The sequence below is a fragment of the Ptychodera flava genome, chromosome 12, assembly GCF_041260155.1.
Source record: "Ptychodera flava strain L36383 chromosome 12, AS_Pfla_20210202, whole genome shotgun sequence".
Lineage (NCBI taxonomy): Eukaryota > Metazoa > Hemichordata > Enteropneusta > Ptychoderidae > Ptychodera > Ptychodera flava.
The window spans coordinates 32,809,240-32,826,049 of record NC_091939.1 but is presented as its reverse complement, the minus strand read 5'-3'; the positions used below and the strand labels follow the sequence as shown (position 1 = coordinate 32,826,049).

General features: G+C 42.3%; 1 protein-coding gene across 1 annotated transcript in view; it reads right to left on the bottom strand.

Moving 5' to 3' along the window:
• LOC139145661 (myb-like protein AA) overlaps positions 1–8,959 on the bottom strand; it is a 74,018-nt gene extending 65,059 nt beyond the window's left edge. Inside the window, exon 1 of the mRNA XM_070716946.1 lies at positions 3,970–8,959. Within this exon, the coding sequence (XP_070573047.1) occupies positions 3,970–8,407 (4,438 nt within the window). The 5' untranslated portion in view covers positions 8,408–8,959. The remainder of the gene's footprint in view (positions 1–3,969) is intronic.
• Positions 8,960–16,810: the final 7,851 nt, after the last annotated feature.

Sequence of the window (16,810 nt, the reverse complement as noted above, 5' to 3'; positions counted from 1 at the left end):
ATTTTGTTTTGTAATTTTCGACAGGAAATGCCATAAATAGTATTTAAATTGGGTTAAATCTCGTGAAAAACAATTCTCGATGCAATCTGGCAGCAAAACAATTTTGAAAGATCACTGTATTTATGACATAGGCAGCTATGAGTTGCTATAAAGAGACGTGTCACCAGGACAAACATACCAGAATCTCAGAAAGTTTTCTTAATATCAACATGTACGTTAGCAACATACCTATATGCACATACATGTACATCTAACAATGCTAAAGTACAGAATTTCAAATTGATTTCAATGCATGGAATTTGCCTGGAAAACAAGAGAAAATTTCAGACTCTGTGAGTATGCTTTCTGGGTCCATATACGAGCTACCCATAACAGAATAACGACATAACTGTTTTGTTGTTTCAGGGTGCAATTACATGCAATTTTTCCCCTCTTTTTGTTTTCTTATTGACATGGTTTCAATTAGAAAGAAAAAATTACCCTCCTCCCCCCCCAAAAAAAAGCTAAAAAAATTGATTACAAAAATGCCTGCATTTTGAAATGAATATTTATGGCTTGAAGCGTACAAACAAGGGACATACAAAATCAAATATACAACAATAAATCAATGATATGGCAAATTCGTAATCTGATTACATGTGACCATCCACCGCATGTGCATACTGCACGTACACAGATTCTTAATATCTCAACAATGTTTGCAATTTACCTACATACCCACTATCTGACACAGCCGCTGCTTTTTACTGTTCTGTCTCATATTTTGTAATATTTCTCAGGGCTACGCTTACAAAGAACACAAAATCTATTCATTTCACTCTAACACTGAAAACGTACATGTCTGTGTACCTGTCGGGCAAGAAAAAAAGCTGCCTGGATTATTTTTTTTCTTCCAAAATTCTGAAGGACATTTTCATATGATGCGTAAAGTGATCTGCAAAACTGCCAATCATAGGAACATGAGAAGAAAACGTTTTCTATGGCGCCTTGGTGGAGCCCAATCTATTTGTGGTGAATCCCTACACTCTTTGGAGAAAGCTGTACAAAAATGGTACTGTATGGCTTCCTTTGCCACCCACTTAATCCAAAGCTACCATATTCCTTCTTGGCAACTAATCACCAATAATGACTACACCTCCCCCATCTTCCCCCTTTTTTTAAATTCATCATGATTGATGTTCGTAAAATGGTACATATTTCTTGAATATCAATTAATCTGCCATAAATGTCTGAAAAATAAACAAATATGTCGTTAACAACCAACAAACTGGAAACTACAAAGATGAGGCCAGTTCACAGATTTCCCACCCCTAATACTCTACCCTGAACAGGAAGAATTGAAAAAACTTCTGAAAATTCATGCTTTCAAGAAATGAGGTCAAACTATCAGATTTCAGTTTTATATAGTCCCCCCTCAACACACATGACAAATTACACACTCATACTCTGACCTTTCACCTTTACTCTGATTACCATGGAAAGTAAATAATTAAAGGAAAAGTACAGCTTTATGTCTCTCCTACATATTTAAAAGAAGTGTTTAATTTTTCAAAAACTACTTAAACCGCCATTACTTCTAATTTACAGCGCTGAATGATTGAATGAAAGATGGCTTTTTTCCTCGCTAAATTATCTTAAAGAGCTGGTCCAGAGTCGTTTTTCCGTTTTACATCCGTCTAATAAAAATATTCTAAGGTTTATTCAAAATTTGTAGCTGATGTACTATTTATTAGAGAAGAAATTATACATTAAAACCGGAATACAACCAAAAATGGAATAATAACAGTCTTTTTAAAAATTGAGGATAGAGTTATGCTGAGAGGTACGACATCATTTGAATTATAATACAATATGTAAATACAAAGCAATGTTGAGAATACCAAAATCCTCAAACCAACCGAAGGTTGAGTGTTGAAAGGGCTGTGTGCTCTCTTTGTATATCACCAACACATTTCTGGTGTATCAAAACATTTGGCCTGTGACCTACTACAAATTATTGGGAAACTGAAATGTGCACCGATGGAGGAGGTGGGATGCTTGGGGGGAGGAGGGCACAAACTAAGTAATTAGAGTTTCCTCTTCAGGATGTTGAAATATATTTATTTGAATTCATGCACATCTCAATGATATCTCAGATGAGAAATTTTAACGAGATTTGCAGACCAAAGAAAAAATAATCTGTGGTGATGAGCCAGCAACTCTGACATGGACGGTAGATCACTTGTATCTTTCTAAGTTGTATGATGGTGTAATCGACACTTGCATGTCAGATGTCCTATCTTTTTTTTGTGAGATTTGAATTTCACAGTTTTGTACGGTCCAATTGTAATGTGTCTCCGAGGAACTCTCTTTCCTTTATGCTATGTTAATTGGCGCAGTCCCAGGGTGCAACGGGGGAAATTAGCACAGAAATGCAACTCCCAAGGTAATGAGTGTGTTTTACTGGATCTTTTCACTGAAAAAACGCAAAGACTTGACTGAGCCGGAGATGCTGCCATTTGGAAAATGGGGATGGGTAGAGGGGGGGGGGGACCCAGATAGAGGCTATAATTTATATGCACAACACACAAGCTGGCTGGTGATGAGATGAACATGCATTAGTAATCGGCAGAAAAAGTATTGCCTTCGAGCTCTGCATGACTGCACAATGACTGTTTGCAAACGTAGAGAACATGCAATTGATGGAAGGACACACAATCATGCCACACTCTGCACTACCCAGTCAAGCTTTAAGTATTTTTTAACTGCCCGACCGTCTTTGTCATGAAATTTTCACACACTGGCAATGTCTGTAACTGTCACGCGTCTTAACTTGAAGCCACAAAGACCCCAGCTCTCCTGGCATGCACTAATGATGAGAAACCAGCCGAGGATCAGATCTTTTACACAGCACAAAAAAACATTGCACAGTTAAGGGGGAAGCACAACAGCCGATTTAGACACAGGATTATCATTTTCCAGTTAATTTACCACAATGTAAAAATGCATTTTTCCTTTGCAATTTAGAATGCCAATCTTGCTACAAACGAGGGCACATCAATTCTCCCTCTCGCTGTTCAGTGGGAACAAAAATTCCTCAGGCTGGAAAAAATATCACAATGGAGTTTCACATTTCTGTTTAAGGCCCAGATCTGCCAGGATAGCATCTGGAATTATTTATATAAATGTCCACAGTCTTACTGTTGATCACAGAGCACAGAAATTTTCACTGAGATTACACCAATACATCTTGACAAGGCAACCCATCTGCCCTTTGAACCCGGAGCAATCCAGTTTAATTTCAACAACAACACGGCATTAAACAAGATAGCTGCTATTGACTCCCGAGTTATTGTGATCAACTAGTCACTTTCTCCGGTCTTGAAATCTGCCACTGTAAATTATATTCTATTCTGTTTGTTTATCTCATTTTCCTAAAATTTCCATCATTATTTCACTTGAAGTGTTGCTTTGAAAAATTAAAATTTCAACATGATCCAGAAAATAACTGACGGGGGAAAAAAAAAGACTCGATATTGCAGTTAATTTTTTTCAAAACATGTCAACCTCCTTTGACTTGCAGGAAACTGATGAACATTTTATGTTGCCGTGCAAAATTAATTAATTAGAGTCAGGGTTTTTTTCGAACAAGTCCCTGCAGCATTAACTGAACCGTTATCCATGCTGTATCCAGGTATCCATGTAGTCTGTGTGTTGGCAAGCTATCACTACACCTTGTTGGCAATTTTGACATCCTTTTATGCTGCCACATGGCATTGCGCGCTTTTGTGCCTTTATCCACGCATCAAAAAGCATGACAGCTGGTAGAAACTGATATATTTTTTTTTGGTGGATTTTCAAAAGAATGATGGTGTGTATGTGGATGTTTCTCTTGGTGAATCATGTGGTTATCTGGGTTTCAACGAATTTAGGAAGTGTGTGCCTTTCACACTTTTGTGGGTTGTAAATATTTAGAAAAATGTAAATTACCTTTTTCCAGGTTTTTCTTGCTCTGTTCCCATGGCACAGTAGGTTCCTTCGGCGCTTCATTTGGCATATACCACGTGGAATCTTCCTCGGCAATCAACTTTTCCACATCCACTGGATTTTGAGGCTTGGTTGCCTTTGACGTCTTGGATTTGGGACCGCTGGAAACTTTGGGGGGATTTTTGTACGGGAGGGGCCGGCTTTCACTTATGTTAAACTGCTGTCTCTGCAGCTGAATTTGAGCCTGGAGGATTTCCAAAGGATGCGCCTCCGGTGGCTGATTGTTGTTCACTACAGGATATCCCGGATGCATGGCTGCCTGATTCCCCATTCCTGGAGGCACTGAAGTACAGGACGTCGGCACGCACACAGGTGTCACACAAGTGGGTGCTCCTGAGCTCATGCTGATGGAAGTGTTTGGGTAAGAGGGTGTCGTCTGTGGTATGCTTGCATTGTTCGAAGTGGCAATGTCATTTGGGAGGCAGTTCAAGTCAAAAAATGCCTGTTTTCCATCCTGACTGTTTTGACTACTGGGTCGAGACTGAACAGTGTCACTATACCCTTTGCCTGTCGCTCTCTCCTCCTTGTCATTTACACTATTAACACTACCTGGGCAACTTGATATGTTATTTGCCGTTTCCTGGGAAACCACAAAGGAATTTGTTTCAGCGTTTTGTTTATTATTTGGAATTGTGTTGTTATTATTGCTGGCTGATTCCACATTTGGAGTGCCCGGCTGCTGATGTTGCTGATGCAGTGGTTGTTGCTGCATCATTATTAGCCCATCGGGCACTTCATTTGGCGTACTTGCCGATGCAATCGGTTGACTCCTTGGGGAGCTCAGAGATGGAGGTGATGTTATCATCACTGGCGATTCAGAAGATATTGTTGCCAAGGTAACCGCATCTAAAGGGCTTGAACTTTGGATGTCTGGGGGTGTGGACAGCACATTACTGGAGTTTTCAATAATGCTAGATTTTGAATTCTCCGGTAGAGTTGCACTTGACTCTGCTGATGTCATTCTTGACGTTTCCATGTGCTCCGACTCACTCACAACTAGAGACGCATCATCTAGCATTTTGTTAGTTTGCTCATCTATGCTTCCCACAACAGAACTTTCAACACTGTTTACTTCTCCTTCGAGAGCAGAGAAATCACCTGAGTCACTCGTTTTCTTCTTTTTCCTTCTCTGCTTTTTGGGCACGTCGTCTCCATCCTGTGACAGGTTGCGTTTCTTGGCTCGTGGCTTCCTTTTCTGTTTCGGTTCTACTGGCATGTCCACAGGCTCGTGCAGAAAATTTTGGTATTGAAGGTGAAAAGTACCTGGGGACACACAGTTTGGAGTTTGCTGCCCGGCATCAGTCACTGGGGAACAGCCAATGCTGCTAAGACTATCCATTGGCTGCTGGTGGCCTTGGAATGTTGGGTTCTGCTGAATAAAGGGAGATGGCACCATACCAGGCATCTGTGGGAACTGACTCGGCATGGCCTCATAGTTTGGACTGTGTAGCCCGTTATCAGAAACAACATTGTACAATTGATGATTGATTGATCTTTGAACAGGGCTGTCCAGATCGGCTATCATGTTCCTGCAAGCGGCTGATAGGGCTGCAATACAGTTTTGACTTGATGTTGTTGCTGGGTCAGAATTGTGGGATAGGTACTGCACATGTCTACTCTTCGATACCTCCTCCTGTTTGTCCTTGAGTGACTGTGTCATTCGTTGCAATTGCTTGACTGCATTTGGGGATTCCATGTTTTGATTTTCTGCAGTTTGGAAGTTCTCCTCAGTTTGTTTACTTAATTCTTCCCCAGCCGGTGACAAACTTTTTTCAACGGGCATGATCTTTGTATCATCGGAGTGTTCGTTTGTTTCCTGGAAGTCACCTATGCTAGCATTGCTTATTGAATGGGGACTGTCATTTGCTGGTGGCGTAGGAATTGACGGTACGGAAGAGATATTATTTGTGGGTACTGTTGTCGTTGGGGTCGAGGATACCGTTGTGGTGTTAGCTGTTGTGTGCTGCACGTCTTCTTCTTTGCTTACCTGATGTTGTTGTTGTGGGTTTCTGTCTGCCACCAACTCTTCAAAACTTGGCAGCTGGTTTTCACTGATTTCTAAGTTGGGACTGCCAATGTCCTGTCCATTGCTAATCAACTCCTCCCCAGTTGCAAAGTTCTGGTCCGTGTTCATGACAATTTCGCCATGTCCCTGTTGCGCAGGCTGTGAGGCACCTGGTGGTGCCATTTCATCGGTCATTCCCTGGTAATTCAAGAAAATAGGATTCCGGGAAAGTTTTGCCAGTTTCTCCAGTTCAGCACTGAACACTAAGTCCCCTCTTTTCTCCAGCAATTCCGGATCATCACTGAATCCCAGTTCTGCACTAAGGTCTGGTGGCTCTTGGCTATTTTCGAGACTGTGATGGCCATCAGGTATTGACTGAGGATGACCACCTTGAAGGGGACCCACTTCAGCCCATGTCGGATTAACCTGCTCCGTAGGATAGTCCCTCTTTGCCATTGCCTGCAAAACTTTGGCAAATGATGCTTCCTGCGCCAGGGAAACGCGAGAGGCGCGTGCACTGCGCTCATTTGAATATCTTCTGTTGCCACTGACTGACTCAGGGAAATTTTGATTTTGGCCACTGGGAATCACATTTGCTGTGGCGCTCGAAGGTGGATAAGTTTCGGGATGGTTGTACCGGTATCGCTGTGTTTGTGTGGCAGGAGTTCTAATCGGTGGATGTGTCATACTTGACGGTGGCCTTGTGTCTGCCATCCCCATGCTATCGCCCATGGGTGGCATGCCCGTATAATTTGGAGGAATGGCATTGGTTGGATGTCGAGCGTATCCCTGCATCTGCTCAGGAGGATATTTGGGTTGGGCAAGTCCATTTTCTAGCATTGGTCCAAAATGTCTAAGTCTCTGTGAAGCACCAGGGTTGGCATTTTGAAAATCCATACCACCTCTGTTGATCCCAACATGACCTGTCTTGTTGACTGCGTTTGGCATCCCTGAATTTGGCATATATCCCTGTTGTGGTGCCGGATATCTGGGCTGCCCTCTTGTCTGATTGCCCGGGTATCTTGGCAAGCCCTGCATATTGGGAACATGGCCAATACTTGTCATGTTAACGTTGGCATTCATATTACCCTGTGTACCATGGAACATTGGTTTGGCACAGTCAACAGATTGGAAATTATGCTGATTGTTATTGTTATTGTTAGTAAAAGTCACTGAAGATCCATATGGTGGGTTCCCATTGCCCATGGTAAACTGTGGGTGGTTCAACCTGGGCTGCATGTGTGGTGGGTACTGCCTCACCTGAGCGGTGGGTGCAGGGTTGGGTGAGTGTTGTGGCGGCGGTGGATTTCCATACTGTTGATAAATATGCGGTGGCAAATGATGCAGTCGACTGTTGCTGACAGTCGTGCTGTTGGAAGCCATTCCTTGATACTGGGAAGTTCCATGGGTAGTATGGCCTACAGAGCCCTGTGGCATGTATTCCATTGGCTTGCTTACGGAAGCGTTCATTGTCAAATTCCCAGCACTTCTACCGTGCGGATATCCAAGGTTTTGTCCGTGCACGTGCGGGCTGATCGAAGGTGGCTGTGAATCCGTACTCCTTTCATATATCCCCGGTAAGGTTGTGTCCACGTTTTGCGTGTTGGAATGGCCGGTTTGATTTGGGTTGGGATAAAATGTCTGTACATTATTTCCCATATTTGATCCGTTTTGGGTGATCCCCCTGTTTGCTGGGAAGTTATTGTACTGAGTCCGCATATTGATGTTGTCAGTGGGAAAGGAATTCGTACGCTGATACGCTGCCCCGTGACTTTGTATCCCTGGCGTAACTTGCGGACACGGATCGGAAACACGTCTAGTTCGTCCGTAAGAATCAACATGGCAGTCTCCCTGGTGGAGATTCTGGTGAAGACCGGGGCTGAACACGGATTCGGTCGACTGGTGAAAGTCTTCGCCAATAGCAGAGTCGGTAACCGACGGCTGATTTGAGCGGGGCCTACCTTGAACGCTGCCCTGGTCGTCGTACGGGTAGCCATCCATGCCTGCACGACCGTGGGTTAACGGGCTGAACGTCTGGTTTCCGCTATTCATATCCACGGGCATTCTGCCATGGTGCATGGCTCGAACTTGATGTCCCTGAGCGTTGTTGAAGGGGAAGCTGAAGTCGCCATTCGGTGGTGCTTGCCCGCTGAGTAGCGCATTGTCTAAGTCACTGCATTCAAAACCCTTCATATTTTCAGCCAGAGCGTCGGAATGCGCTACTATGCCATTCGCGCCGTTGTTATGATACCCTTCTTGTTGTACCCTCTGATTCGCAAAATCGTAGCTCTGCACTGGAACCGTGTGATCGACTGTGCTCGCTCCTACTTGTGAATGATGACCCCTTCCGGCCGCTGGGTTAGTCGATGTAAACATGGTCTCTTTTTATCAGTTTAGGCCCGCCCACAGTATCGATTATCAGATCGACACTTCTGATACAAAATTCTCAACAAACTCACGATCGAGATGACGCTGGTCGCAGATATGCAGAGTTGGGAACATACCCAGCTAATAACTCGAGGCGGTGACAGGGTGAACAATTCAATGAAGTGGGTAAAGTTTTAAGTTCAGCGGTCGTCAATGGAACAGAAGACTACTGGCTCGTCATTATGTGTGATAGATTCCACACCCTGTGTTCGCCTGTACTCAGTGAATACACCCCGCTGTAGTACGCACTGATAGCTGTCTTTCTTACGAGACCCTACTACACGCCATTATGATGCGTAGGAGGGAGCAACCCCACTTCGTTCTTCCAAGTTTCCACATGTTCGAATTCGATGAGGATAGGTAAAAGTTGGTTGGCGGCTAGGAGTTGGACAGTTTCTTCCCTTGGTCCACGCTAGAGCTGCCTGAGCAATTTACAAACCAAGATTATTGTCAATTTCAGCCTCGACGGCCATAATGGTCGCTATATTCTGCGCATGCTTGGCACATACCAATAGAGAAGAGGTATATAAGGGTCAACCCGAATTATTTTTTCACAAAAATACTTTCGTTTATGCTGCGCTTAAACTTTCTTGCCATCATATCTGCTACAAAAAGTCTTATATTGGTACGGCAAACATTGTAAAAAATCACAGCAAATCGAAAAACATACACAGGTAACGTTTGCTGGCGCTATGAAAATCTCGCTTTTTTTCAGTCCATTGTTCCCCGTGGCTGCAGAACTGGGTCGCTGCAGTTACGCGAAAACGAGCTCCGTGATTTTGACACCTCAGAGTAAACATTCACGCCCAAGCCCTTTTCTTTATATCTTGGAAGTCTATTTGCATTACTGATGAAGCCACTCGAACGGAGCTCTCTGGGAGCAGCGACTGAGATTCGTTGAATATTACGAAAATAAAGCCAATCGAGGTCAACCCGCGGCAGCCAGCAGTTCATTTTGCACGCGTAAAGAAGCGGGATATCTATTCTTCTACACGACAGAACGCCCAGACGTGACAGAAATATTAAATAGAAATAGCTGAAATATCCGGTGTCAACAAGGGCACAGAAAGTTAAACTCTGAACGCCGAGTCAGTGTAGTTACACCTGACGTTTTGACAATAGAGCATTCACTTGTAACCCGCTGATTATTTTTCCCTCTTTCAATAGCGCCTAATTGTATGCAAATCTCGTTTACATGTGTCGAAATAGTGAAGTATGGGCAGGGCTCTACTTAAGAACGCAAACACAAGCGTTTTAATTGCCCGGACGCGTAAATTTTTTATCGACCGTGCCTGCGTTCCTCGGTACAGCGCTATTATCTTTATAGCTTATCCTAGGCGCTAAGTACCATGAAATTGAAAACAAAGAGATGATGATGATGTGGTCCTTTCGTGCAGTTGTTCGCTAAACGGACGGAAACAATCGATGCTGAAGTCGTTTCTTCTTTTTTTATTTCCAAGCGTTTAATGTAACGTGTTATGAGTGACACTTGCAACGGTCGATTTTTAAGATATCTACCCACCATGTCATTTTTCCCGTGGTCTGGTCTCGGATAGTGTTGACCATTTCAATGTAGGGCAAGCCCAGTGTTAAGACCCTGGGAACTTTACAATACCCGGGTACATTGTGCAGTTGAGAAGAAATTATACGTATTGACATCATGGTAAATTCAGTATGACAACTTTGTGTAATATCAACACGTTGCAAGCTCTCTCTCCATACCGTTCAAAAATATCTCCGATGGTGACCCGTCTTTTACATTATGCTTTTTAAAATGCTGCAAAAGTTTTTCTGTTTCCCCATTGAAGGGTACGCTACCGGAAGGAGGAAACACATCTTAACCGACGTTAGACATAAATTTCTAACCGAACACAACTGAAAACGTGAATATAGTTGTAGACGAACAAACACACAAATAAATAAATAAACAAACAAAAACCAACAAACGAATAAATAATTAATAAATAAATATTCTAATAAACCCCATCTTTGAGTAGACACCGTTGACGCGACGCGTCACATATAGAGGGCGTTGTACCAAAACTTAATGGTCGACACATTTCACAGCGGTGTTTCTCAACGAAAGTGCCAAGAATGTCGCTGAAATATGAATATCAAATAAGTGCGAGGTAACCAGTCTTCAAAAGGACGTAAAGTGGTTGGTATAGTTGTCGCAGAGGATTTGCAACGAGAGATATAAACGTCAGTGTACAGACGGCCAATGAAAATCCTATGCTGTATAAATTTCCCACCACTACACTCTGCCTGTGATAATATCTGTTCAGCTTTATTTGAAGCGATGACGGAGTTCGTGTGGCGCTCGGTGATATATCGCAGGCATATGTGTCTACTGGTAGGGTGTTTTATGAGGGGTTTTCATCGGCCGTGTGAGTACACACACACACACATTTTGTATGGTCTGTGCTTCGCATTCAAATGCTTTATCGACGGAAGTGTCGATGACAGATGCGTTGCAAATGAGGGCATTTAGGGGAAGTCATTGAGCCATGCGGTGGAAGTGTTTGTTTCCAAGAATAAATCCGGTGACCGAACCCACCAAAAATTTTATGTTTTTTCATTCTAGAGATTTGATCCCTGCCTATAGTTCTGTGCATTCCAGGTGTATGTGTTCAAGCCCAAAATATGGTTTCTGTTAAAAATAAGCCACAAACGGGACATTTTATATAAAATCTTGTTAGCAATGTCTCCTTTATCACGTGTCAGGTCCAACTTGTTGCAATCGTCACCAGCAAGTTGTGGAAAGTAAATTTTAAAGTAGTTCGCGCCTCGAAAGTGAAAGACTTACACTTTTTCTCAAACTTTCCTCAAGCAAACTATCAACCATTCCCTTTCAAAGTCAAGAATAAAGTTCGGGGGTCACTGTGCAGTTTGGTTCAAGAGAAACACATTACCCATGTATTTAAACGAAACTCGAAATTAAAAATGGCTGCCATCCCTATGTTATCTCAATGGTGAAAATAAAAGTCCAAAATTTTCACAAAACTAAGCTGACGAAAATGTTATTTACTCCGTAACCTTCAAAATGAGTCTCCATAGGCGGTAGGCCAAAGAAATATTGTAGACATTCCGATTATCTGTCGCCGGGGCGCATTCTGTCTTAATTGGCTAATAGCTAATTATTTTTTCAATGATTTTGTTTGATGAAACAAGTATTTCCTGTTCTTCATCCTGAAGTGGGTTGAAATACAAAGTATTACTTGAGCCTTGCCAAGACAACAGTGTGTGCACTATGTCATGTTGATGTTGACTAATAAATTCTAGTACGGACTAAAATCCGACTTCTAACAAAAACATTGGCCTGAATTGACGTCACACGATACATGTCAGCCAGTTACATGTAAATAGAAAGCACCTCGAAATGCTTTTGGAATAGAACAAGAAGCTGTAAAGTGAAATCTGAACAAGGCACTGAGAAATGACTCAAAAGTTAAGGCTACTAAATGAAACTTCAAATTCCATGAAAAGATGATAAACAAGTAGGCTGAACTCGACAGCTTTGGTGTCTCAAGTGAAATTGACATTTGATTGATAGCCTTGTGCATGGTTGCAAGTAACACTTTATTTGTTTACTGTCCCGCGAATGTTTATTTCATCTGCCAAGCTTACATATGGATTGCAAGTTGGCAGACGTCTCTCACCCTGGTAACACTGCTTCCAGCAAGGAGATATCTGTTATGTCACCGGGATCGAATTTCAGAGGGGGCGGTTCCGGATTAAGAATGGTTCCGCTTCTCGGTGATGTGTATATAATAGGACAGCGGGCTACCGTTCAGATGACACACTGCACGAAATCTTACGATTTTCTCTGCCGTGTTTACGAAATGGCCCATTTCTGTGGTGTTATTTATGACACAGATCATACATGCTGAAGTGCATTTCAATATCTTTCCCAACTCGCCCTACTTTCAAGTTCCGGTCACTTGCAGAAGTAACATGATAAATTGGTAACTTCGACCTTTCGCTAACCTGTATTCATGACTGGAATGTGTGAAGACTTTAATAGCCCCAACTCCCGTATAAAAGCGCGAGAACCTACGAGAGTGGTCATAATGGTGGGATATTCAAACGTACTCGGTACGCTCTGGACGTCGTCGATAAAACCGTTAATTTAGAAATCTACCGATTAATTTTTTCTTGGAAATTGAGGATAGGTGTATAAGTATTTGGAGCACAATATACTTGGTTTCTGACGAAATTAAATTTGAAATGACTCTGGAACCAGAAAAGGATAAAATATTTGCCGGTAATATCGCCGGTATAACGTTCGATGTTCAGTTTGAATCTGCATGATTGACATGATATGCAAATTGCAAATGAGTCATTAGCGATACGTTGTTTACTTTTTACGTACGTAGCGTTGATTGTTCAAGGCGGGGAAAAACACCAAATACTCGGAGCGTACCGAAAGATACAAAAGCACACACATGTGTATAATAAAAACATGCAAACACATTTGATTCGGTAGTTCTCTTTTTGGAAAATTTGTTGGTCCTGAAAAGGACCGTTTTCATTTATGTTGGCCTACCTGAGCCGTACATTTTACAGACAGGAAGGCCTATACTGTCATTTCTGCCAGACATAAAGTACGTCTGGTATGTTCGGGTTGAGACCACGGACAAGTACCAGCACGAATTCTGGCATGATCTCTCACTTTGTCTACACTGTCTGTATATCTTCTGTCTTCTTTTCAAATTTCAAGTTTTACCCTCTAGTCAACGTACTGTTGAAAGCGCAATCATCGCAATGCGATATGCGTAACTATCGCTTAGCTGTTTCCAAAAGTGATATACATTTTCTTGCCCGACCTAAGCCGTGCATGCCTATGTAACACAAAGCGAACAAAGTCAAAATTCAAAAAACAAGTAGCCTCCAGAATCCTATGTGCTGACAAAACCGGGATTTTTTTGACGCCTGCTATCGCCTTCGGCATGTTCGGTCGTCACTGCTGGGTCACTTATCCTGATCAGACGTCGAGTTGACAAACGTCGCCGCGCGGCGAGCTGAGGTCACCGTACTATGTCCCATAAGTTGCACTCAAATGTCCGCGCTCGATCCCCATCACAGCTAGCTCCAATTCATTCCTGGCAAAGAAAATTCCCGAGGCTACCTCTAGTGCTCATCAGTGACCGCTATCTTCATAAAGCCAGTTGACATAGTGTGATCAGCAGTCTGACTCTGACTACCACGCGTTTGTAATGAAAACTAATATCGCGACTGCGTGGAGAATGTAGAAGTGCAAGTGCACTCGATTTTGGCGGGATCGTTCGAAGTAGCGAAATACTAGAACTCACCATTTTATAAGGAGGGATGAACATTGAAACGAATGCTCCCAGAAATCATGCGATCACTTTATCCTGATTTTATTTTTGGTGATTAAATATTAACAGGTTTGATTTCTAAAATAAGTATTTTTCAGAAGCTTTTTGAAATAATCATAAGACAACAAATCGACACCACATTTCATTTCGGTCACCATAAAACGTGTAATCGAAGCCGGGGAATAGTCGTCGGTACCCTCCCATCCGCGACAGCGCCGAGTTCATGAGACAACGAAATTTTGAAAAGGAAACTACAACTACCATCCAAGAACTGTGGAAAACTACATTTTATAATGGAGACACAGCCCTGCCTCGCTGAACTAGGTCGAATGAGGAAAGGATTGTTAGACAAAAGCTCTACAAAATTTGGTAGACGACTCGGCCGTTGAGCATTGTGGTAGGCTAAATGTCCAACGTCGTCCATTGGAATAACCACACTCGATAAATTTGGACATCTAGTAGGCGAATTTGCTGTTCTTTCAGAACTGTTTTGATTTTTTCCCGTTCTTTCCTGAAATGCGGCATTTCTAGGACGGCGTTCGGACTATGCAATCAAGACTCCCTGCAAGAGTGATGTACACTATGACTGAGCCGAGGAAAACCCCGATAATTGATCCCGTGGCAGAAAAACTACTCGTTGGATTTCTGCATCGTTTACCCGTATACAAAGATGCGGATAGCTATTGCCACTGTCATGATACGCATTATGTTGAATCATTCAAAAACGCGCTGAATACAATGACAAACGCTTCGTTTTCGGACGAGAAACGTATACTGAGGAGTGTCGATCGATCGCCTAGCAACGTCATCACGGTTTGTACAAATCCGAGGCGCCGCCGCGCCGAACCTCTGCTCCAGTAAGACTTCGAAAAAGTCTATGTTCAAGACAAACCTATTGGGGAAATGAGTGGATGTATCGTATGGAAAGTAAACCGTAAAATTGGGTGAAAATAGTATACGTAAAGTCACCGTGCAGTCAATGTTATGTGGCGTGCACGTTCTATTTTTGGAGGTGTTCAACCAGCTGTTTTAATTTGCTACTTTTTGTTCACAAAGAAACCATATTAGTTATGTTTTGCTCCGCCCATTTTTATCGATTTTTCTCGGTAGGGCCCTACCGAGAGTTACCGGTTTAATAGATCCGTACAGCACTATGGTATGCAATGGTGTGATGTAAGACTTGGCTTGATCTATGGTTTTACATGGTCTGATGTGAAATGATACGATATATATCACAAGTAATAATTCTATGTGAACGTAATGCACACCACCCAATGGCATGATGTGATGTGTGATGTGATGTGATGTAATATGTGAAATGATATGATACATAACATAAAATCATATATGATATGATTGATAGGGCGCGTAGTATGTGATAAGACTTTGATATGATGATATATTTGATATCAGGTTGTAATATGATACAAACATCATCGGATTTGATGTGTATGTGATATTTGATGTGTGTATTTCGTGGTGTGATCACGCGTTCTCGTATGGTAAGAAGTGATGCAGGTCGGTATGGCTTTTACTGATCGATCTATTGATCATAAACAACTTTTGTCCCAAGGAAGATAATCCCACGAAGCACACAATACACGTCTCTGTCGTGACTTTCTAAAACATTATCAAATACCGATTTATTGATAAAATGGTGGATGGTACTCGTATAAAGGCAAGAGAGAGGAAACTGTTTCCTGGCGAGACAATGAAGACAGCAGACCCTCTTTTCTGTTTTTACGAATCAGTAAATTTCATAAATACTCTCACGGGATCGAATGCCCAGTCATTAGCTGGTAAGGACAAACGCTATAAATTCCTTCAAACAAATTATACGACCACTAATTAAGGGGACAGTGACTGGAACTTTTGAGATTTCTTTCCTTTGTGAAGAAAACAAACGCGCAATTTTTACGTAGCTTCCGAAAGAGTACTGAGTACAAACGATTAGGCATGCAAAGACAGCGCATCGTTTACCCCATAGAATGTCAAGGTCATATCCAAGACAGTCGTTTCTACCGTGTATGGTTGTATTTGACATGTAATTCTAGTCAGGACCAAAATTCAACTGTCAACTACTTCCACACATTCAATAAAGGCTGTATATGGACATATGAATACTCGGCATCTCCATATACAAATACATAGAAAGTTGTGTAAAAGCGTAAACATTTTTGTACCAAAATTAAAAAATTGACAAAAGAAGAAGCAGCGATTCGCGTTGAACAGATCTTTAAAAGTCCCTGGCCTAAAGGACCTTTTACCTCAGAATCATGTACAGAAAATTGCGCGACGTGGCCATGCAGGCCTTCCGATTGTCACTGCAATGCAACGGATTGCGAAAACCAACACGATTTACCAAATAACGTGACGTCTTCATGGCCGGCATAGCTGTATTTGCAGAAAATTGCATTCCAATATCGTATGTGAAGTGGTATATAGGAAGAATGGCAGCGAAAATGGGGCAAACAACGTGACAGGGAAATGCAAAACCGTTTCGAAATAAGACATAAATATTTCAAGGCCTCTAGCTTGTATTTCGAGGACAAGCACGTTTTGCAGTGACTCACAGGCTGGCATTATAATTGACGGAAAGTGGCGCTGGTAATGACGAGGAAGACCAAATTTCCGACTGTGCAGTCTGGGATTTAATTTTGGAGCATTATACCGATAAACGACGACAGAATTCTGACGAACGAATCGTCCTTGAGACAATAATAGCGCTGCAACATCCATCGTGCCGAGTAGTCTCAGTGTCCGTGTTAACGGTAAAAATGAATATATTTATCTGAAGAGTTGTACAATAATCAGTGAAAATATTATTGACTGGCGAGTAGTATGGCCAAAAAAATCCGAAAGGGCGTTCAATAAAAATATGAACACAGCGGCCAACAAACTAAAATAGCAGTGAATTATGTATAGGTAGAGGCGCGACTCCCAGAGAGCAAGCTGCTGGCAAACTCTATAGCAAGAAAGTCGCTCAGCAATGCCGGCACTAGAGGGCGCTATA